Source organism: Embiotoca jacksoni, unplaced genomic scaffold (assembly GCF_022577435.1).
Source record: "Embiotoca jacksoni isolate LCO1_2020_lvr unplaced genomic scaffold, fEmbJac1.0.p SCAF_83, whole genome shotgun sequence".
Lineage (NCBI taxonomy): Eukaryota > Metazoa > Chordata > Actinopteri > Embiotocidae > Embiotoca > Embiotoca jacksoni.
The window spans coordinates 636,160-659,301 of NW_027185440.1; the positions used below are offsets into that span (position 1 = coordinate 636,160).

Sequence of the window (23,142 nt, forward strand, 5' to 3'; positions counted from 1 at the left end):
TTGTTCAAACATCTGTGATAAAGACTCAAAAGAGGTTAAGCCCGGGACTTAGTGAAATCTCAGCCAGACTGTTTCTTCTCTGCCACTGACCTGAAATAACACCAGTCCCACAGCCCAACATGCCACATCCTCTGACCAATCCTGACATGTTGCATTATTCAATGCACACAGTGGAGGCTCCAGAGGCTGCTGAATGCTCCCCGCTAACTGCAGACCGTCTGCTGCCCGCACATGCCGCTGCAAAGCTCCGATTTATTGCAACTTGCAGAAATTCAGCCCTTAAACCACGACGGTGTCCTCTAATGACCTCACATCCTGTTTTCCCACTTCCTTCTGAATGGACCGGTTTGGGACGGTCCCGTCGCCGCGCAGCGTGGGTCTCTGTTGTGTCCGCCGCGCGTTTCTCCAGACGACACATGCCGTAAGATCCGCAGAGCTAACAGGCTGCAGAGGGCATCCGAGCAAACTTTTAATGCCACCGTTTACTATGCAACGACTCACTTGTTGATACAGAAGACAAGAGCTGTCGGTAAGTTGTCAACAAGCTTATTTACACGCTGCGTTTGACGCGTTTTGTCGTTTATTCGGATGGATTTAAATAAATACGCCTCATATCAGTTCAATTTCAACTTGCGAAACAGTTCCAGACTTTGTATCATGTCGGTAAAACTGAAAGCGGCTCTACGTTCAACATGTGGTTGTATAAGAGGCAGTGTTGAAATAGTGGAAATCTATCATTTTAACTCTGGTAGAAAACTTTAGGCTTTTGGTTTTTCACATTTAAAACGTATTGCCATTGAAGTAATAAGAGTAGTTGGTTCTTCCTCCTTTCTGGACTATAGTTTATTGGTTTACAGCTTTATGATAGGTTAATTGGAATTTATAAATTCTTCTCAATCACCCTCCAGAGTATGTATCTGAGGCACCTTTGACACCAGTTTCACCTCTGAGTTTGTGTGAATAGCTCTGTATCCCCTGAACACATAAGGACACTGCATTCTCTATGGATTGGATGAAATCTGGCTTTGATTTGTCCTCTACAGGACTTAAACATTGTTTGTGTTGAAGCCATTACTTGTATCCTAGTTTGTGGTTGGCTTGCAGACGGTTTTTCTTCTATTTATCCTCCATTCCTTTATTGTCTACCCCCACAAACCCCACAGGACCTGGTACTGAGGTGCATCCCCGCAGCATGGTGGTTTCACTCATGCTGGGGATGTTCATGCTGAGATATAAGGTGTTGTCAGAGTTTACATAGTTCTGATGGAGAAGGTCAACCTTTTGTCTCATCGTGGTTTGTTTTGCTTTCATATGTGCCATAGCAAATGTGGTGAGTACTTCATGATTTCTGCTCTATTAAAGTAATTTGTTTCCGTGGATTAAATACAATCCTCTGAGGTAAAGTTGTAAAATAATAAGTCTCAGGAGGGCCATTAAAACAAAGTCGAAATTGTGTTTACAGACCTGGAGCTTTTTGAGAGGTCAGGTCAGAAACGCCAAGTCAAATATTACAGCGTGTGTGGCTATTATTGAACATGAACATGTGTGCATGGTGCAAAGGTTTCCATTTATTGCAGCCTATAGTGCACTGGATCATTGCTTAACAACCCTAAAGGCAGATTTGCTATAAGGAATTCTATAAACTGTCAGTAAAGTTGTCAATAGAGTTGTCAGTTAATCGAAACAGGATACTGTGAAGTGACAGGTTAGTGTGTTTGGACACCGAGGTGATTACCATCCTGCTGATCAGACATAGTAATGGGTGTTTTTAATACACCTTTTTTGTTGTGATGGAAAAAGAAACCATCTGGAAATGAGCCTAACTTTACTATGAGATGTTTTTGAAACGAGGGCGGCCATGCGCATTTTAACTGTCTTAAGTCACATTGACTAAAATTGATTAACACGTACAATCATAAACAGGAACATCGACATCCGTCCCAGCTAATGTTCCAGGAAATGTGTGAATCAACAATATTAAGATTGAAGAGGTAAAACTTATGAAGGCAGATGTTTTCTGAATGATCACCCAAGCCTTTGAACGCAGTTTAGGTCGGTTGAAGTTCATTATTTATCATGTAGGTAAAGATTTTATAAATATGACTTATTTCTGTTTGAGTTTTTAACAAATTCTACCTCTGTTTGTCTCCAGTTAAGGAAATGAGCCCGTATAATAGAAAAGTAAATGAGTGACTGACCTCTTTGCCTCTGAGAAGCCATAAAACTGAACCCTTTAATCGTCCTGGCCTACATTTAAGTAGCAACATCTTTGCTGACCACAAACTCTACCTGCTGGGGATATGTAAAATAGATAAATAATAATAATAATAATCTCTTATTTTTATATTTCTTTGCAGTTGTTGTACTTCTGACAGAATGAAGACGAGAGAGGTAAAGATCATCAACCAAGGCCTAGAGAACGAGATGGTAAGTGTTACTTATTCTAATTTCTTCATATTATCATTTTATGTTGTGTTTAACAACGTATCATCATGTGGTAACTTTACTTGGTAGAAGAACAGTTTGTTACTGGATGCAAGTGTAACAACCTGGTTGTGAATGAAGACCACAAATAACTACTAGAGATGTGTTGTATGTTTACATGTATCTGTGTGGATTAAAGAGGGAATTTAAATTGGTCTGGATTTTAAAGTGAGTGAATGCCGCTCTAGTTGTAGTAGTAAAATCAACATTTTTGGAAATGCAGTTATTTACTTTTATTCAGATAAATGGAAGAAACGATTGATTTCTATGAAGATACAAAAGATTAAGCTACTGCCAGCAACCAGATAAGATAAGACCATATCAATCCCCAGGCGGGGTAATTTGGATGTTTCCTGCAGTCGTAAGATTGATATGAAAAATGATAGATAAAAATCTATTTTTGGAGAACAAAAAGGCTTATGGATTTAAGCCCTTTTCCTCTCCAAACATAGAATTTTATCTGTATTTTTCCACAGAAAGATGCAGCTCAATTGTGCAAAATTAAAGTTCCAATCAGAGAATCAGTCAAGTGACAAAACCTCACAGTCACTTCACTTCATGGAGCGAGAACAGTCACACACTTGTTTCATAATTACAAAGCCTGAAAGTATCTCAAAAACATTGGCAGTAAGTTGTTCAATATTGTTTCAATTTGGTACATTGACAATAGGGTTTTAATTAATGCTGTTGTCATCACCATTAAATTGAAAATTAAGCAAAGATACCCCAACTGGGCGTTTACTAGTTTCTTGAAAGTCCTATGTGATATCCGAGTCGTTTTTCTCTGCCAGGCTTACTCCCTCCCAACAACCACGCAGGGGTGGGATGAAATCCCCTGCTGGGAGACCAACCAACATGTCAGGCTTAAACCTTCAGGATGTAAAACGCAAAATTTGAACGAGTCAGGCCTACTCAAGTATCAGTGTCAGACCAGACAGCATTTACTTTAATATGTAATGAATAGAGAGGAACAATGAAAATGAAGAATTCTGTCAAAATGTTGGTAGTGATAATCTTGACAGCTGCACTGCTACAATCACCAAGATGGAGAGTCTAATGAAGCACCACTCGCTTTGCAGGATCATTAATAATGTAATCAAGCATGCCCAAACTTAATAACTAACTTCGGGAATCCAAAATGGTACATATTTGATGGGCTGAATAACCATACGAGAAAGTCAAATTCGCATACGGCGACAAACAATCAAATCAAACGCATGGTCATATTCTGTAGTTTATTAATCAATCCAGTCGCCAACAGCCACAACCAAGTAAAAGCCATCGCGATGAGTCTCAGATGAATTATTATCACTTCATATCTGCTAGGTTGTTCTGATTTGAGCAAAAAAAAAATGCAACTGTCAAGCACAAACAAACAGAATAGGTCAAACACAGACACAAAGAGACAAAGAAGGATGGGGGAGACAGACAGAGAGAGACACAAAGGGGGAGGGAGACAGAAAGAGACACACAGGGATGAGGAGAAAGACAAACAGAATCAAAGGGATGGGGGACACAGACAGAGACAAGCAGGGAGAGGGAGACATACAGACAGAGACACATAGTGAGGGGGGAGGATTCATACAGAGACACAGGGAGAGGGGACACATACAGACGGGGACACAAAGGGGGGTAGAAATACAGTGAGGGGGGACACATACAGACAGGGACACACACTGAGGGGGAAGACGTATAGACATGCGGGGAGGGGGAGAAATATAGACAGAGATACCAATGGGAGGGGGGGAGACAGAAAGAGACACATAGGGAGGGGGGAGCATTCATACACAGAGACACAGGGAGGGAGGACAATGACAGGGACACAATGGGAGAGGTAGACAGACAGACAGAGACACACAGGGAGGGACGAGACATACAGACATGGAAGGGGGAGACGGGGTGACAGACACACAAGGGAGAGAGGAGACATACAGACAGAGACACAAAGGGAGGGAGAAGACATATAAACATACAGGGAGGGGGGAGACAGACAGAGAAACAAAGGAGAGGGGACACATACAGACAGAGACACAAAGGGAGGGGGGAGAAATACAGAGACAAAGAGACACAGTGATGGACCAGACATACAGCTACAAGGAGGGGGGAGACAGAAAGGCAGACACAAAAGGAGGGAGGAGAATAAAAGGAGGGAAGAGAATAACAGACAGGGACACAAAGGGAGGGAGAAGAAAGAAGGAGACACACAGAGAGGGCGGAGAAAGACAGACAGACAAACCAGTAAGAATGAAAAATACAGACACACGGAGACCTACAGACAGGGACACGAAGGGAGGGAGGAGACATACAGAGAAACAATGGGAGAGAGCAACGGAAAGGCAGAGACACACTGAGAGGGTGGAGACAGACAGACAGAGATACCAAAGGAAGGGGTGAGACAGAAAAAGATACATAGGGAGGGGGGAGACATACAGACAGAGACACCCAAGAAGTGGGAAAAACAGACACAGAGAGGATGGAGACAGACAGACAGGGACACAAAGGGAGGGGGGAGAAATACAGAGACAAAAAGACACAGGGATGGACCAGACATACAGACACACGGAGGGGGAGAATGAAAGACAGACACACAATTGAGGGAGGAAACATACAGACAGAGACACAAAGGGGGAGGGAGACAGAAAGGGAAGGGGAAGAAATCCAGAAACACAGAAAGGGCGGAGACAGACAGACAGAGATACCAAAGGGAGGGGGGAAACAGAAAGAGAAAAATAGGAAGGTGGAGACACATACAGACAGGGACAAAAGGGGAGGGGGGAGACAGAAAGGCAGAGGCACACAAAGAGGGTGGAGACAGACAGACAGAGATACCAATGTAAGAGTTGAGACAGAAAGAGACCCTTAGGGAGGGGGGAGACATACAGACGGAGACACACAAGAAGCGGGAGAAATACAGACACAGAAAGGATGGACACAGACAGACATACATACCAAAGAGAGATGGAAGACAAAGAGACACAGGGAGGGACCAGACATACAGACACACGGAGGGGGGAGACAGAAAGACAGACACATAAGGGAGGGAGGAGACATTCATACGGACACACAGGGAGTGTGGACACAGACAGACATACATACCAAAGAGAGATGGAAGACAAAGAGACACAGGGAGGGACCAGACATACAGACACACGGAGGGGGGAGACAGAAAGGCAGAGACACACAGAGAGGGTGGAGACAGACAGACAGAGATACCAAATGAAGAAAGAGATAAATAGGGAGGGGGGAGACATACAGACGGAGACACCCAAGAAGGGGGAAAAGCAGACAGAGAGGATGGAGACAGACAGACAGCCATACCAAAGGGAAATGTGAGACAGAAAGAGAGACATAGGGAGGGGCATTCATACAGAGACACATGGTGGGGGGACACATACAGACAGGGACACAAAGGGAGTGGGTAGAAATACAGAGACAAAGAGACACAGTGAGGGACCAGACATACAGACACACGGAGTGGGAAGACAGAAAGACAGATACACAAGGGAGGGAGAAGACATAAAAATAGAGAAAAAAAGGGGGAGGGAGACAGAAAGGGAGTGGGAAGACATACAGACACACAGAGAGGGCGGAGAAAGACAGACAGACAAACCAGTAGGGATGAAAAATACAGACACATGGATGAGGGAGACAGAAAAACAGACACACAAGAGAGGGAGGAGACATACAGACACACAAGGAGGGGGAGACAGAAAGAAACACATAGGAAGGGGGGACACATACAGACAGGGACACAAAGGGAGGGGGGATACATACAGAGAAGCAATGGGAGGGAGAGACAGAAAGGCAGAGACAAAAAGAGAGGGGGGAGACAGAAAGACAGAGATACCAAATGAAGGGGTGAGACAGAAAGAGATACATAAGGAGGGGGGAGACATACAGACGGAGACACACAAGAAGGGCGAGAAATACAGACACAGAGAGGATGGAGACAGACAGAAAGACATACCAAAGGTAAATTAGAGACAGAAAGAGACACATAGGGAGGGGGGTGGGGCATTCATAAAGAGACAAAGGGAGTGGGGACACATACAGACAGGGACACAAAGGGAGGGGCAAGACATACAGACACAGAGAGGGCGGAGAGAGACGGACAGAGACCCAAAGGGAGGTGGGAAACAGACAGACAGACTGATTCTACATCTTGTGTTCGTTTTACTTTCTCTTAGCGTTTCTCAGATCAGATCCAATTCACGTAGTTGCATCGCGACATTTTTCATATATATGTTATACTTTACATATTTCTTCATGTATGTCAGGATTTCGATCACCTGTGATTTTGAATTAAAAACAACTTTTTTTGAAACTCGATCCAGGATCTGTTATTATGTAACTTCAATTCAGTTTGAGAAATCCAATATTTTTTAAATCCTTCTAAAAGACAAACACCACATGAGTACAAAAATGACAACATTACTCTTACCAAATACACTGACCTTACTTATCTATTTATTTTTGTTATTTATTTTTTCTTCTTTTTATTGTGCTACAGTATGACTGTGTCTGTCCTGATCCGTGCACAATCACTGCTGGAGTCGGGACTCCCCCTGGTTGCCTTACTGACTTTCTTTGATGCTAACATGAATCAAAACATATTCCATTTTGCTTCATGTGTTCTGTCACGCTACGACCTACATTTGGTCAAATATCTTACAACACAATGTGTGCAGGTCGTGACTAAACATGACATTCGGGTTGAGTGCTCTGCTCAAACACGGTTTACTACGCAGACGGGTTTTAGGCCCGGACAGGTGAATAGAGGGGAAAGCTTCTTCCCATTGAAATTGAATGAGGATCCATAATAGTTTTATTTTTATTTTATTTATATATTTGCTCTAATTTTCTTAAGTTTTTCTGGGTTTTTTTAGATACATTTTTGTACTTTTTAAAACAGGTTTTTGTATTTTTCTTTATACGTAAAATATTTCCTCAATTCTGTATGTGATTGTGTGACCTTACCATTTGAAGTGTCCCGCTGTAAACCGTCTTGTTGATAGAGTTTAATCTTTGGCCTACCTTTCTGATGCTCTTCTACTGTTGCTGTTCTACACACCTACTTCTTTCCTTACTTTCTCTCCACGATCCTCTACTTGCTCCCTTTCCAGCTCTACTCCTTGTATTTTCCTAAACACATGAAAGCTTCCTCAATATTTTTACCGACATTGTTGAACTCCACACACAAACACACGCAGAGAAATCATTTTACTCATGATCGTTATTTTTTTTAAGCAGCACGCTTTGCAAATTCATTCTTTCTTTAGGATTTTCTAACTCGTTTAAACTTAACTCAAATTAACTGAGCACAGTTCCTCTGGTCACTGCTCGTCATTATACTGTGCAGTAAGAATATAAATATTCACTCATCAAGCTAATTCGTGGATAAAAATGTGCCATATTTTCCAGAAATTAGAAGTAACAAACAGTTAACATTGACTCAATGACGAAACCACAGATGGGGAACTGATCAAAGTTATCTTAATTAACTCTGGTCAGGTGTACTCTGAGTTAAGTGTGTGTGAGAGCTGTGACCAAAAAAACTTTTGCATTTTTCCTGTTCATCAACATTAAAGCAAAAGTGAAGTCACATGACATTTTGGCGTTTTTCCATTCACATCTATTGACGCACATCCTGCAGGCAAATTCAACTTTGTGTTTACTGTGTTGGTGTTTTAGCCACAGCTGATATCACGGTCAGTGTTCACTTTAACTTTGACCTGACGGTTGTATTCATTTGACTTGTAGAAAAACAACTTCAACAAACAGTACAAGAGGATAAAAAAAAGAACGCAGTCATATTTAGGGCAACAGAAACCCATTAAATACACTTGAATTTTGACATCATATAAAATTATGCAAAAGGATCTCAAATGCAAGGACTGAAAACCTTTCAGTAAATGTAAAAAATATCTTGAGTGGCAAGAAAAAACACAAAAGCAGTCAATATTGCACAGGCAGCGTAGGCCACAAGTAAAGCAAAGTTTACAAATGAAAATGATGTTGTGCAAAACACAAAGTACATTTACATCTCGTCATTATAACAAAAACAATCACATCTTACTGTAAAGTTATTTGAAATGTAACTAATGAAAGAAGTAAATTTACTTGTGAGAATAATGCTGGCAAAGTAAATTGACTCCTCTCTCAGCACACTGCAGCTCCACTACACAGACAAGAGTAAGAAAAAGCAGTTTTATCTCAGCAATAAAGTGGTCTTACCTCTCAAGAGATTGATGTGGAAGTGAAGTTGGAAGTCTGTCCTCCTGCAGGAAGTGCATTCTGTTCCATTATGATGTCACGACTGTCACGGACAACAGAACAAAACAAAACATTGTAATTGTGATGTCAGGTATTTTTAAGTGAACACATTCTGTCACTGAAAACCAAACTTATCCTGTAAGACCAGAAATGTAACTTCATTCCTTCCTGTTAACAAACACACTTCTATAATGTCATTGCCCTCATTAGTGCTGTTCATTCTGCAGCACAATAATCTAGATGTTGGACTTATTGTTACGACATGCAAGCAGACACAACAGCTTCTAATGCTCAGTAGTTAAGTCTCAGGGTCTTTGAGGTGGCTGGTTGTTTGTGAGCATAAACTATAGACTGTTGGACTAGTGAAAGAGAAAATATATCTTAGTTAAATTTTTAATTGTATTAATCATTTTTAAACATAAAAGGTCCAATAAAATAAACAAACACTTTGAAACAATAGGAGTGTGTATTTTCTCAACCTCCTCCTTTATAAATGAACGTGTTTAATCAAAATATCATACAGCTAATTCAGGGCAGGCGGTTATCTTGGATATCAATCTGTACACATTACACTGAGAATAGAGGTTAATGGTCCCAAGCAGGTTCATTTTCTTATACAGCCTCCCATCAAGTCAAGATGGCCATGATGATAAATCATAGTTTAACCATAACAGTTGATCTGAAAAATCCAATGATTTTTGTTCATCATTTGAATAAAATTACATTTGCAGAAAAAAGGTAAACTTTTCAGTTTCAGTCCCCAAATTATGTTGTTTTATTTCAGTCTGATGATTTAGCTACACAAGTTTAGCTCAAATAATGAAATACTGCTTCATGACAGAGCCGAGCCAGAATAATATAATACTCTTAACAGCAAAATCAATAACCAGCTCAAAATCCTCGGATTGTTTGCATTTGTCGGACAGTTTATGAACCTAGTGCTCACCTGCCTGTGTGTCTCTGTGCTGATGAAGTCGTTGCTGACAGGATTTTATTGATAAAATGATGCCTGACATTCACAAACAAACCAATCAGTTAAACAATCTGTAGCAGATTCACCCCACCTGACTTGTGCATATATGAGTCAACCCAAACACACCCGTCGATCCACGACAGGGTACCGTGTCAGTTTTCACACCTCAGCCTGTCAAAATATAACATCAAAGTCCTTTAGGTTCTGCCATTAAAACCTGTGTGTGTGTGTGTGTGTGTGTGTGTGTGTGTGTGTGTGTGTGTGTGAGAGCTGTGACCAAGAAACTTTTGCAATTTTCCATTGACTCAACATTAAAGGTGAAGTCACAAGAGTCACATGTTTCCCATTCACTTCCATTGAAGCCCATCTTATGAACAAATTCAACTGTGTTTAATGTGTTGGTGTTTAAGCCACAGCTCATACGATGGCCAGTGTTCACTTCAAGCATGGTTAGCTTTACTGACCAATAGAGACACGGCTTCGTGTTTAGAAATGCTGAAGTGAATATTTTATCTTGTTTCATCACTATATTTTATTCATTATCACACGACTCATACTCTGTTTTTAGCTTGTGATGGCTCCAGTCGATATTTATTTATTAATTATTTCCCTCATCAGAAATGTGACTTCACATTTCTTAACAGGGCCAAGTGCTGATAAATTTCATTGGCCACAAACATCATGTGTTGTTAAGATGCTAGTCATTTACAACTACATCAATGCTATTTCCTGTCCCCCGTGCTTTTGCCGTGGACAGATTGAACAGAAACATCCCACAGACTTATAAAAGGCCTCCTAACCCCTCCTCCATCAAAACAAGAAACTTACACTGAAAGATACACAAAGCGACTACAAAACTATATGATGTGTGTCTGTTTGTGTTTTCACCTGTTGGAGCTTTTTCCTGCATTGCACAGATGCAACTCTGGGCCTCTATTTGAATGATCACAGGTCAGGTTCACTTTTATGTTGATGGGTTGGATCAGGACTTGGTTAGGAGAAAACAAAATCACAGATTTTAAAATGTTTTCACTAAAATGTTTCATTTCAAAGTATTTAGCATTTAGGTTTTCACTAAACCTGCTCTTTGCAGTTCACCAATGGTCTACCAAAAATATCAAAATAATGAATGTAGTTTCAGTTTATTTATTCTGGATGTACAACCGTAACTGACATATTACACATTTAAAATCATCATACTCATGATCATATTATTGTTTCATAATTAATTCAACAAATGATACTAAACTTCCACTGCTACCAAATTTAGTTACAGTATATTTATTAATGATATTAATCACCAACACCATTGGTGACAATAATCAGACTGATTAAAAATACAGTCAATCTTAGGGCTACAATGAAGCATCGCTCTCCACAATTAGTTCAAGAAATGTTTTGATGTTGTGCAAGACACAAAGTACATTTACATCTCGTCATTATAACAAAAACAATCACATCTTACTGTAAAGTTATTTGAAATGTAACTAATGAAAGAAGTAAATTTACTTGTGAGAATAATGCTGGCAAAGTAAATTTACTCCTCTCTCAGCACACTGCAGCTCCACTACACAGACAAGAGTAAGAAAAAGCAGTTTTATCTCAGCAATAAAGTGGTCTTACCTCTCAAGAGATTGATGTGGAAGTGAAGTTGGAAGTCTGTCCTCCTGCAGGAAGTGCATTCTGTTCCATTATGATGTCACGACTGTCACGGACAACAGAACAAAACATTGTAATTGTGATGTCAGGTATTTTTAAGTGAACACATTCTGTCACTGAAAACCAAACTTATCCTGTAAGACCAGAAATGTAACTTCATTCCTTCCTGTTAACAAACACACTTCTATAATGTCATTGCCCTCATTAGTGCTGTTCATTCTGCAGCACAATAATCTAGATGTTGGACTTATTGTCACGACATGCAAGCAGACACAACAGCTTCTAATGCTCAGTAGTTAAGTCTCAGGGTCTTTGAGGTGGCTGGTTGTTTGTGAGCATAAACTATAGACTGTTGGACTAGTGAAAGAGAAAATATATCTTAGTTAAATTTTTAATTTTACAGATAATTTTTTGTCCAATAAAACAAACACTTTGAAGCAATAGGAGTGTAATGTTTCCTTTATCCTTTATAAATGAACGTGTTTAATTAAAATACCAGACAGCTAATTCCGGGCAGGTCGTTGTATAGCATATCAAAACTGTACATATTGCACTGAGAATTGGAAGAACAGGGATTAATGGTCCACAGTGGGTTATTGGCAAACCATCTTTAGTCCTTATGTCCAAACTCAGGTAATCACATGTGACCACATGACACATGTCTTTGTGCACATGTGAATTATGTATTTTGCCCATGTGAAACAGGTGGTTTTGGAACATTTTCATGGTGTAATGTGTGAAGCCCATGTAGATTCCCATGTGAAAACTCCACTTGCTTTCCCTATGTTATCATATGTTGCTGCATGTTTGCCACATGTCACATACTCACACGACATGATACACTTAACAGAAAGAACATTAGAATATTGCATCCATACAAAATTTGTAAAGACAGGTTGTTAAATTTAAAATCAGTGCTGACAAGCACATGTGTCATACATGTGGTTTTATGTGAAAGAAATGGGAAACTTGTGATTTATCTGTAGTGCACTAAGTAGTAGTTTGTGGAGTTAAAGCCTGATATAACTTATTCTCCTGTGCCATCAGTGAGCCTAACCAATCCACTGGGTTCCTTTATTACAATGGGTACTGTTGTTTATAGTAGGACAATACTGTAATGCTGCATATTATCAGGTATTTTATGTCTTCTCTCACAAACATCACAGCAGTGTATTAGTCCCTTTAGTCTGTTAACATGAGTGTGTGCCTGTGCAGGAGGTGTGGGGGTACCGGCCCTGTCTGTGGAAGATGATCCTGGTGGGTGTAGGTGCCGTTTGCTCCGGTGGTCTCCTGCTGCTACTGCTCTACTGGCTGCCTGAGTGGGGCGTCAAGGGCACCTGCACACACACCTCGCTGAGGGACGCACACACTCTGCTGCTCCGGACAAAGGTAGGAAAACGGCACACCCTTTATTTTTTCCCAGTGTTTACTTATTTATTTTCTAAATATATATTTATTTTCTACATTGTTTTCATATGAGGTCAAATATATGAGGCAGTAAACACACGTTAACTCATCATTTGTGAATAAAGCACTTGCCATAAATTTGATTTCTGTATCAGAATCTATTGCTACTTCAGCTTTTGATTTGACTCTTGTGCTGCTGCTGCACACAGTTTATCCACTTTTTACATTCTTTGGCACACAAACTCTTACTCTGCAAATTATAAATTCAGTGTGGCCTCACAGATAGGAAAAATGTTATTCTTAATGTTGTTATCACAGGATGAGTTCAGGCAGTGGTTTCGAGCCAAAGTACATGTGATGTCGGCTCCAGGCAAGAAACCCTTCGACAGTTTGGAACTGCAGTCCAAAGCTCTGCTACCAAATAGAGACGGAGACCATAGTGTCAGTCCTGTACACGAGGAGCTTCATGGGAAGTTTCCTTATCGGCAGCCAGCGCAGGTACTTTAGAGGGAAACCGTCTGTTTTTTTTTCTTATCAGTTGTAACTAGCTGAATATTTTCAACATAATTAAACACTAGTTATGAAACGAATGTGTTTTCGATACATATATTTAAGTTTAGAGTCTAAATCAGTAGTTGGCTGGTTTTGAAACATGTCTGTAAAGTTGTGACTCACTCTAACCACCTCCTCCATCTCTTTCCCCCTCTTAGATCCACTACTTCACCCACCACAGCACTAAATACTACTGGAATGATGTCTTACAGAAATTTGAATCTTATAAGTAAGGGTCCCTCTGAAAATGAATGGGCTGTTAGTCATCCTGTGTTCACAAACATTTCACTATTTCTTTACTCTATTATTGAATTGTCATGTACATGTATATGTTGCTCTACACTGCTACAGTAGAAATGAATGTGCGTTACTTTTCTAGAGGCCTGGAGGATGTGAAGGTGAGCTGTGCAAGTGTCCACTCTGACCACAACTCTGGGCTGCCTAAAACCCTGCAGGACTACAGGTACATGCTGTCTTCTGATTTCATTCAGGAACTAATAAATTCTTGAGGTAGTATCAGGTCATAACAGCAAATTACAAACTGCTTTAAATTCTTACCTATCAGGAGGTTGTTTTTTGGGGAGAATGAGATCGCTGTAAGAGTGCCCTCTCTGTTCAAGCTGCTCACAAAAGAGGTAAGAAGTCTGAGAGATTTTATTTTTGCACTCTAATAATAAGATCAACAGTAAAACGTATCTATATGTCTGTTTTTTTTCTTTTTTTTCTTCCTCCATCAGGTCTTGAACCCGTTTTACATATTCCAGCTCTTCAGTGTTATTCTGTGGAGTGCAGAGGACTACTACTATTATGCTACAGCCATAGTTTTCATGTCTGTCATTTCAATAGCTACCTCATTGTATACCGTTAAAAAGGTGGGTCTTACCTAAGCCTTAAAAAAATGTAAATGAAAATGAGATTATTTAATGTTATTCCTTTCTAGTTTTATGACAGAGTTTTGCTTTCTGACACCTTTTTTTTTTTATCATATTAATTTTGTATATGACTTGTTTGGTTTAAGTGTGTCATTACTTCAGCAAAACATATTCAATTGTCCACTGGCATGTTTCCCGATATGTTTTTCCTCACTCTTGGTCTCTCCTGTTTCAGCAATATGTGATGCTTCATGACATGGTGGCTGCACACAGTGTGGTCCGTGTTTCAGTGTGCAGAGGAAATAAAGGCAGGTTTTCATATTTGATCATAATACAAAACTGTCGTGATACCATGAGTTAGCTAAATGAAATGTAATGAGTGAAAGCAAGACGGTCAACACATAAACTGTGCTGATGGGGTTGTATTTTAATATTAAGTTTTACTACATCTTTGGACTAAGTATTATCATGTAATTTTACTAAACTATTCCCTTTTATTTATTACTGAGTGATGCATGAATCAGATTAGTGTCTATAATAACTGCCTCATGATTGGCGTCATAGAGATATATGATGTAATTTCTACATCTTAATTTTGATCACAGATATTGAACAGGCCATGTCAACAGAGCTTGTCCCTGGTGATGTCATCATTATTCCAGCGAATGGGATGATAATGCCGTGTGACGCTGTGCTCTTTCATGGAACCTGCATCGTAAACGAGAGCATGCTGACAGGTTAGACTGTACTGTTGTCCAGAGCTTGTCACCCAGAAAAGTGTTTGACTGCTGTTCTGCAAAGGTTCCTGCTGCCAGGATTAGAGTGGACAGATGCAGGATTTTTGGGGTTGATGCTGATATGAGGAAGTGACAAAATTCCGATACTGATATGTTGAAAAAAATGTGAAAAAAAAAATGTAATAGAGGCAGGATATTTTACAGTTTAATGAGAAACTTTATTGTCCAAAATGACATGATACACTGATAAATTGGTTGGATTCTTTCAAGGATTGAGTGATTATTAGTACTGGTGCAGACAGCTGTTACTTCTATTGCTGCCATGATTCATAATTATAAATGGTCTCAGCTTAGTTGCAAGTTTAATATCTAAACAAATATACAAAAATACATCAGGATTAGACCAATTCTCAATATAAAGATGCAAAAGTTGTCAGACATGCCTTTGTTGTTTGAGGGCTGGATGACTGTGATGGTCTTTCAAAACGCAAGGTGGGCTCCAACTAACAGAATTCAGCTGCTGGACTTTAACTTTAAGGGATCATACTGTATTGTATTAGTTTGCATATGTCATAATTTCACTGGTTACTAGTTTGTTTTCGTAATGACAGAAACATTTTACAGATTACTGTCAAGGCTCTTCATAACCAGGCTTCAGATTATATTCCAGAGTTTATTATATTTCTTACCAACCTGTAAACAGCCGAAAGTCCTTCGAGAAAAAAAAATGCTGGATGTTTGAATGTATAGATTTATTAGATGGGAATATGTGTTCACTGTTAGAGCGCCCCGCTGAAGTGCACTAAACCTTTATCCTCCATTAAATCTCAATTTAGAGTTCATTTATGCCTATCTCTAATATTTATGTCTTCAATGCCAGAAATCCTATTATGTTTAAGCTGCACATTTTATTCTTAGTAATTATTTGAAAGGATTAATTATCCAGCACAGTTAAATATGTTAAATCCTGTAGGCTGACCAAGTGTGTAATGTATCACCATAGTTCAACAAAATATGCCAAATTCATTATGATGAATGAAAAGAAGCCTTTTGTCACATGTAGTTACAGTTTGCTGTGTTTTGGTAATTATTACACAAATTATGAGCCATATTTAAGACTTTCATGGTTTACTGGTCTTTGTTGACATTTATTTACAACACTTGAGACTTGTTTTGTATTGTATTTCTGTTTATTCCCACTTAATCTTTAGGAGAGAGTGTGCCCATTACTAAAACCAGCCTGCCCAGTTCAGGCGAGGAGGCGTCCAGGAGCTACAACATGGAGGAACACAAGAAACACACCCTGTTCTGTGGAACCCATGTTATCCAGACCCGCTTCTACTCCGGTGAACTGGTGAAGGCTGTCGTGGTCCAAACAGGTGAGACAGAGAGAAACAGACTAGACTGATCACTCTCATATTCGGCCTCTACAGTGACTTCATAATATGATGGTATTCCTTGTGTGTTCCCACAGGCTTTAGTACAGAGAAAGGTCAACTCATACGCTCCATCCTCTACCCTAAACCCACAGACTTCAAGCTGTACCGGGATGCTTATCTTTTCCTGTTGTGTCTGGTTGGAGTCGCGGGGATCGGCTTCATCTACACTATTGTCCTCAGTGTCATGAACAAGGTATCACTGCTCTTTTGGAAGACATATAAATGTCTTAAATGTTCTTAAATCTCAGCTGCCGATGGTTGTTTTCTTAAAAATATTCAGGTTCCAGCTAAAACCATCATCATTGAATCTCTGGACATCATCACCATCACTGTGCCCCCGGCCTTACCGGCAGCCATGACAGCTGGTATTGTGTATGCGCAGCGGCGTCTGAAGCGTGTCGGCATCTTTTGTATCAGCCCTCAGAGGATCAACATTTGCGGTCAACTTAACCTGGTTTGCTTTGACAAGGTAATCCAAACGTCAGCTGTCATTTCATCCCCTGTGATGTTTGTCTTCTTGTTTTGAATTCAGGAAATGCAGTTCATGCAGTGGAATTTCAGGGTTTTCAATTTCAAGTACAAGTTCTTGTTTGATAGTAATGACTGTAAATCTAAGACTGAGGCTCTATGTCTTGAGGCCGTGCTTTGGTTGTACAATGATGCCATTTGTTCCCAAAATCAATCTTCATGCATTCAAAATGTCAATACTACGGTGCATATTCACGTGTAAAGCATCCTATATAATCTATTGTGGGAGCAATGATGATGTACAAGCTTGTAGTGACTTTGACATGTTTAGAGAAGCTGCCCGGTGATGTACTGGTGACCTGCAGCATTACAGACATGGATCAAGAGGAACGGGCCCACGGAGGCTGCTTATGTACAGGACCCAGAATTTTTTGCTCCACCCCTGAGTTCAGGGTGTTCCCTGCCTTCGCCCTAAAGTCAGCTGGTATAGGCTCCAGCACCCCGTCCATTATGTCCCTGTTCAGCAACGGTTGGATGGATAGAGAGGCTGCTAATGGCATTACATGTTTTTTTCAGTATATCACTTAGGTTTGATGTTGTTAGTGTATGACGAGTAATAAAAATAAAGCCGAAACGATGAATTGATTAATTGATGAGTTGATCAACAGAAAATCAATCGGCCTAAATATTGATAACCATTTAATCATTGAAGTCACATTTTGAGCAGCCTCTCAGCTTTGACTGTCTGCTGTTTTTTTAATGGTCTTTCAGTAAGAAACTGAATATCGATTGATGATGGTCTGTTGGCGGAACCCAAATTAATTTAGGCTCTGGAAACTTGATGGGTATTTTCCAAATTTTCTGACATTTTCCAGACCATGTGGTTAATTAGGAAAAGAAAGATTAATGGATACCTAAGGCAATAATTAGTCACAGCCTTAATTCAAAGTTTGGTCTGGGATTGAACAGCTAGTTGGCTGTGACGGATCCAAGTCATCAACATAGCTGTAAATCAAATCTGCATGTTTTTTTAATTAAATATTTTGTACTTTTTAAACTCTTTGTTATATAATTAATTTATTTGAAGACACATTTAGAACTAAACCAAAGGCAAAATGCTTCTACCTGGACGATACCATTAACTTACTTTTCTGTGCTTGTCTATGTTGTTACATTAGCAAGCAGTTACTGAGCTGTTTTGAATCGATTCATAAAAATCACCAGTTATGATTTAACTGTGGGATCAAATATCTGATCCCCTGTCTGAGAATTGTGGGCTGCTCAGATTGATTTTCTGCTTTGAGGTATGAGTGATAACAAGGCCTTGTTTGGCAACTTGCATAGCCACTAACTGTCTGTTTATGTCTCTCAGACCGGTACTCTCACTGAGGACGGTTTGGACCTGTGGGGTATTCAGAGGGCAGAAGATGGCAGGTAGGAGGTGTTCTCTTTAGTCTCGTTGCTTCTTACATAGATATCAGATTAGTTCTCTGAAGATAACCAAAAAACATCATCAAAAATCTCGACACGTGATGTGAACAACTACAGCAGATGGGGTGGGATGTTTCGATTCTCAGGACAGGAATGTATTTTTCTCCAGCATTCTGCCTATTTGGTGCTTCTCTTTTTCTTTTAAATTCCTTAGACAATAGACTTGATGTGAGTGCAATTGGACAATTATTTGTTATGAGATTGTATCAATTTCCCAACTTTCAAAGATTTTGTCAATTTGTTTATACCGTCATGACTGTTGTTTCCGGTCTTATTCAGCCATTATGGGCAAATCAGTGATCTGGGCTGCTTTATGGCAGTATTTGAATTGATATTACTTTTGTATCAATGCTATGAAATGTCTTAATTTGTCAAGGTTTAAATTTACTGGATAAACTCAAAGCAGACCCTTGTTTGTCTAAATCACAAGTTTATTAACAGTCTATTGATTGACTTTACACCTGAGTCATCTGAAAGAAAAGTAACTGTGTCTACTTAGACCCACACCTACCTTTACAGAACAGTAGAGAAAGAAACATTTGCAGACTCAAAAACACTTCAGAGAAAGTTTGAAAGTGACTTTTTTCTGTGGTGTTTAAATCCACATCTTTGACAAAATGCTTTGGTTTTTATCTCTCTCTGAGAAAAGGTTCTTTTTCTTTTTTTTTTGATAGTGTTTTCACATGACATTGTGCAGTGTACTTAGTACAGCATTATAATTGTGGTTTAGATCATTTTCTCCTTTCGTAGTCACAAACAATCCAGTGTCTGAGTCAGATCTTCCCTCTCCTTCACAGCTTTTCTCCACCTGAGTCAGAAGCAGCTAAAGAAAGTCTGGTGAACACTACTTTTGTGGCCTGCATGGCGTCCTGCCACTCACTGACCAAGATAGAGGGAGAGCTCTCTGGAGACCCTTTGGACCTCAAGATGTTCAGCGCTACGTGCTGGGTAAGCAAAGATTTACAGAGTTACCACATCTGGCACTGATAGCAGTCTGTATATTTACTCTACAACACCAAGCTCAAGGTCTCTGAAGTTCTTCTCGGCTACAGTGGCTAAAATCTTTTACGATGGATTCTCCAGCAGAAAGTGGCTTTTCATTTCAAAAGGAAGCTGGAACCAGGATTAGATTATTTAACCACGCCAGGGTTATCTTGACGGAGTCTCTCAGCTGAAGACATTAAGATATTATTCTATGATGTTTAGATTCTAGAAGAGCCCACAGAGGAAGAGACTGCACTCCATAATCCCATCATGCCCACAGTTGTACGACCTCCAAAGCACAACATCCCTGAAGCCAATCAGAACAATCCTCTCACCCCGAACATGGTACGCTCACACTCCAAGTCATTATTTTCTAATCGATATGTTTATCTATAGCTATAAATAGATGTATGTAAGTCCTGCCTGATCTCAGAATTATAAAATCATTCAATTCTGTCTTTAGGAGCTTTCTGAATTATCAGTAAGGTTCCCTTTTTTCATTGATACATCATTCTTGAAGAAACTGTTCAACATTATGGGAAATATGCTAATTAACTTTCTTGCTGAGTTCTTTAACTCTGCAAGAAAGTGAAAGTGAAAGAGAAGATAATTTATAGCACTCTGCATTCAGTGGTTAGCTTAGCTTAGCATAAAGACTGGAAACAGAGAAGCAGCTGTTGAGCTCTTCTTTTAGATTATGATCATGAAAGTCCAACACATTCAAAGATTTTGAACATGTTTTATATGCAACGTGCGACATTTGCTCCTCAGTCCTGTGAGATCGGCATAGTGCGTCAGTTCCCCTTCTCCTCGGCGCTGCAGAGGATGAGTGTGGTAGTCAGGAAGTTGGGAGAAAAACACATGGATGCCTTCTTGAAAGGGGCACCGGAGGTTGTGGTCAGCCTCTGCAAACAGCACACAGGTCAGATTCTTTTCTGCATGTAAAAGTTTTGGTTGATAATTCCTTCTCTATTTTTGCATCTCTATGAAGATACAGAAAGTAATAAATGATAAAATGAAAAAATATCCTTTAAGTTTGACCTTTATACTGTATGTTGTCCCTGCTAATAAAGCACATACTGTGCTCACATAGAGATGTCAGACTGACATGGCTCGGTCTCTCTCTTTAGTCCCACACAGCTTCACAGAGACCCTGGAGACCTACACGCGGCAGGGCTTCAGGGTTATTGCCCTGGCACATCGACAGCTGGAATCCAAACTCTCCTGGCACAAAGTCCAGAACCTCGGCAGGTACGTCTCCGTCCACAGATAACACTGTCCACAGAACAAGTGGCTACTCCCACCCTAATAACACCAGGTAAAAGTCAGCTTCAAGCCTAGATCCACAAATAACTGGGCAAACAGATCAAATTACATAATGTCCAAATATTTACAGTGTTGCTACAGCAGAGCAGAAAATGTTCTAGTTTTCGAAAACATCAGTCAAAAAAAACTTGCATCAGTAATTTCAGAATCAAACTGAGTTATTTCCTGGACTCCATGGTGCACCCACAATAACATGAAGGGAGAAAACAATTTATAAAGTAGTAATAGAATTAACAGTAGCCTCAATATATCACAATAAAATTCTGCCAAAACATCTGATGCAATTTCCGCTAAAGTTGTTTATCTTGCCTGATTTACAAGCTCACAGGACTGCTGGATCAAAAGCTTCAGATTGTTGTTTGTCTCTGCATGTTTGCTGTCCCTCTGATAAATGTTGGGAATCATTAACTAAAGTACAAGTTGGACAGGCAGTTTAACAGGAAGGCAGAATGTTATAAAAGTGAACTGCAACTCTTGAACTAGTGTGACACAATGAGCATCGCATATTTACAATGATTAGTAATATCAAAAGAAAATACGTGGCTGGCTGCCTACCCCAGACCTATTCATATTACATCTTATAGTGCATATATTTATTGAGGTTTTTTTTTGCTATCGATTTGTTGTTTTTATAATTTGTATTGTTCCTTTTACTGATTGTACTGAATTGGGACCTGTGACCTGCATTTTGTTTCCTTCATGTACTAGCATGTCTGGAATGACAATAAACCTTCTTGAATTCTTGAATAAGTTCTCAATTTTTGATTTTATTCACTGATTCTCTAAAATCTGGATTTATAATGTGACACATTTTGTGTTTGTGTCTTATAGGGACTTGATAGAGAACAACATGGAGTTCCTTGGTCTGATCATCATGCAGAACAAAATAAAACAGGAGACTGCTGGTGTCTTAAGTGAACTACGACAAGCTAACATCCGCACTTTGATGGTGACAGGTAACCCAGCTCAGCAAATTCGTTCACTTATTTGTGACTGAAATTTTAATTTCTCTTTTAATACTTCTCATTTTCCCCCTCTTGGTTGTGTCATCTGTTAGGCGACAACATGTTGACGGCGATATCAGTCGCACGAGACTGTGGGATGGTCCGTTCACACGAGAAGGTCATTATAGCAGATGCTGTGCCTCCCAAAGATGTCCAGCCTGCTAGTATCACATGGCATTACACCGAAAACCCCGTTCAGACTGTCAAAGACAATCAGGTGAGACGGAGTAATTAATAATGCCAGATCATTGGACAAAATATTTGTAGCCCATCAAGACTTTGCTGGTATGAGAAAATCCAAACAGTTCCACAAACACTTGTTTTCCCCATAATTTATATTCTCAGTGGCTGTTTGAGATAAAGATCTCAATGCTGTTAAACCACCTCGCTGTTTGATTTAATGAGTTTGATATCTGCGTGTTCAGGCATCTCTTTGCAGTGATTTATGTCTCAAGTTCACAGAGAATAGACAAACTGAAAATCTGAAACACATGATTAATTTCTGTAGAGCTCTCTACATGCATTTAGACTTTTATCATACTTGTATCAGTGGTTCAGTTAGTGCTTGTCAGATGACAGCGGAAAGATGTATAAAAAAAAAGACTTAAAGGGATGGTTGCTTGGTTAAATTTGACACCCTTTACTGTTATTCCAAAAGTTGTGGAAAACAGTAGTTTTTTTGTTACAACTGACTCATCCTCTTCAGACTGTGGAGATCAACCTGGATGAAGGAGTTTATCACTTCGCTGTGAGTGGCAGAGCCTTTTCTGTCATCGCCGAGAATTTTCCTCACCTGGTCCAGAAGGTACTGGCTCGTCTTCAGACCTATAAACGTCAAAATATTCAGAGTGGTGTTAGGTTTAAAGCTGCATCGAGCCTATTTTACAGATATACAGATGCTGCACCGATGGCTTAATGCTCACTGTTTCTCTTATTCTCCCCACATGGGAGCGCTGCAGCTCGTGCTGAGAGGTACTGTGTTCGCTCGCATGGCTCCAGACCAGAAGACTCAGCTGGTGGAAGTCCTGCAGAGCATCGAGTGAGTCTCTCTTTTATGTCGTGGCTTTAGTTTTAATCTGTTGATATTTATCATCTGTGACACACAGGTGTTTACACAACCCTCAAACATTTTGTTTACCTTCCAGTTACACTGTCGGGATGTGTGGTGATGGTGCGAATGACTGTGGAGTAAGTATGGGGGATTAGATTTATTAATAGACACAAATCGTAACAGTTGTTAGTAATGTTTTTTTGTTTTTGGTGACGTTTTGTTCTTTCATGCTTTTTTTGTAAAGAATATTTTCTGTCTATTGACTGTAGTGGTGGAGATGGACTTATTGTCGGACAATAAATGTACAAGTTACATTTTATACTCGACATAAACCAAATAATTGGTAATAATGTATGTGAGTAGAAGAGGAAAAAAAGAGTCAAATCACATACTCATGTAAAAGGCACCATAACACATTAGAA

General features: G+C 39.7%; 1 protein-coding gene across 2 annotated transcripts in view; it reads left to right on the forward strand.

The window, feature by feature from the left end:
* The first annotated feature begins 180 nt into the window (after positions 1 to 180).
* LOC138192225 (polyamine-transporting ATPase 13A3-like) overlaps positions 181 to 23,142 on the forward strand; it is a 29,735-nt gene continuing 6,773 nt past the window's right edge. Inside the window, exons 1-23 of one of the 2 annotated variants that reach the window (XM_069139482.1) lie at positions 181 to 529; positions 2,358 to 2,427; positions 12,605 to 12,778; positions 13,115 to 13,294; positions 13,507 to 13,577; positions 13,728 to 13,811; positions 13,914 to 13,983; positions 14,086 to 14,220; positions 14,456 to 14,528; positions 14,826 to 14,957; positions 16,169 to 16,336; positions 16,432 to 16,589; positions 16,677 to 16,865; positions 18,237 to 18,298; positions 19,153 to 19,303; positions 19,562 to 19,684; positions 20,111 to 20,261; positions 20,470 to 20,590; positions 21,497 to 21,621; positions 21,723 to 21,886; positions 22,376 to 22,474; positions 22,629 to 22,708; positions 22,815 to 22,857. In XM_069139482.1, the coding sequence (XP_068995583.1) occupies positions 2,377 to 2,427; positions 12,605 to 12,778; positions 13,115 to 13,294; positions 13,507 to 13,577; positions 13,728 to 13,811; positions 13,914 to 13,983; positions 14,086 to 14,220; positions 14,456 to 14,528; positions 14,826 to 14,957; positions 16,169 to 16,336; positions 16,432 to 16,589; positions 16,677 to 16,865; positions 18,237 to 18,298; positions 19,153 to 19,303; positions 19,562 to 19,684; positions 20,111 to 20,261; positions 20,470 to 20,590; positions 21,497 to 21,621; positions 21,723 to 21,886; positions 22,376 to 22,474; positions 22,629 to 22,708; positions 22,815 to 22,857 (2,604 nt within the window). In that variant the 5' untranslated portion in view covers positions 181 to 529; positions 2,358 to 2,376. The remainder of the gene's footprint in view (positions 530 to 2,357; positions 2,428 to 12,604; positions 12,779 to 13,114; positions 13,295 to 13,506; positions 13,578 to 13,727; positions 13,812 to 13,913; positions 13,984 to 14,085; positions 14,221 to 14,455; positions 14,529 to 14,825; positions 14,958 to 16,168; positions 16,337 to 16,431; positions 16,590 to 16,676; positions 16,866 to 18,236; positions 18,299 to 19,152; positions 19,304 to 19,561; positions 19,685 to 20,110; positions 20,262 to 20,469; positions 20,591 to 21,496; positions 21,622 to 21,722; positions 21,887 to 22,375; positions 22,475 to 22,628; positions 22,709 to 22,814; positions 22,858 to 23,142) is intronic. The other variant, XM_069139483.1, reaches the window with a different exon arrangement.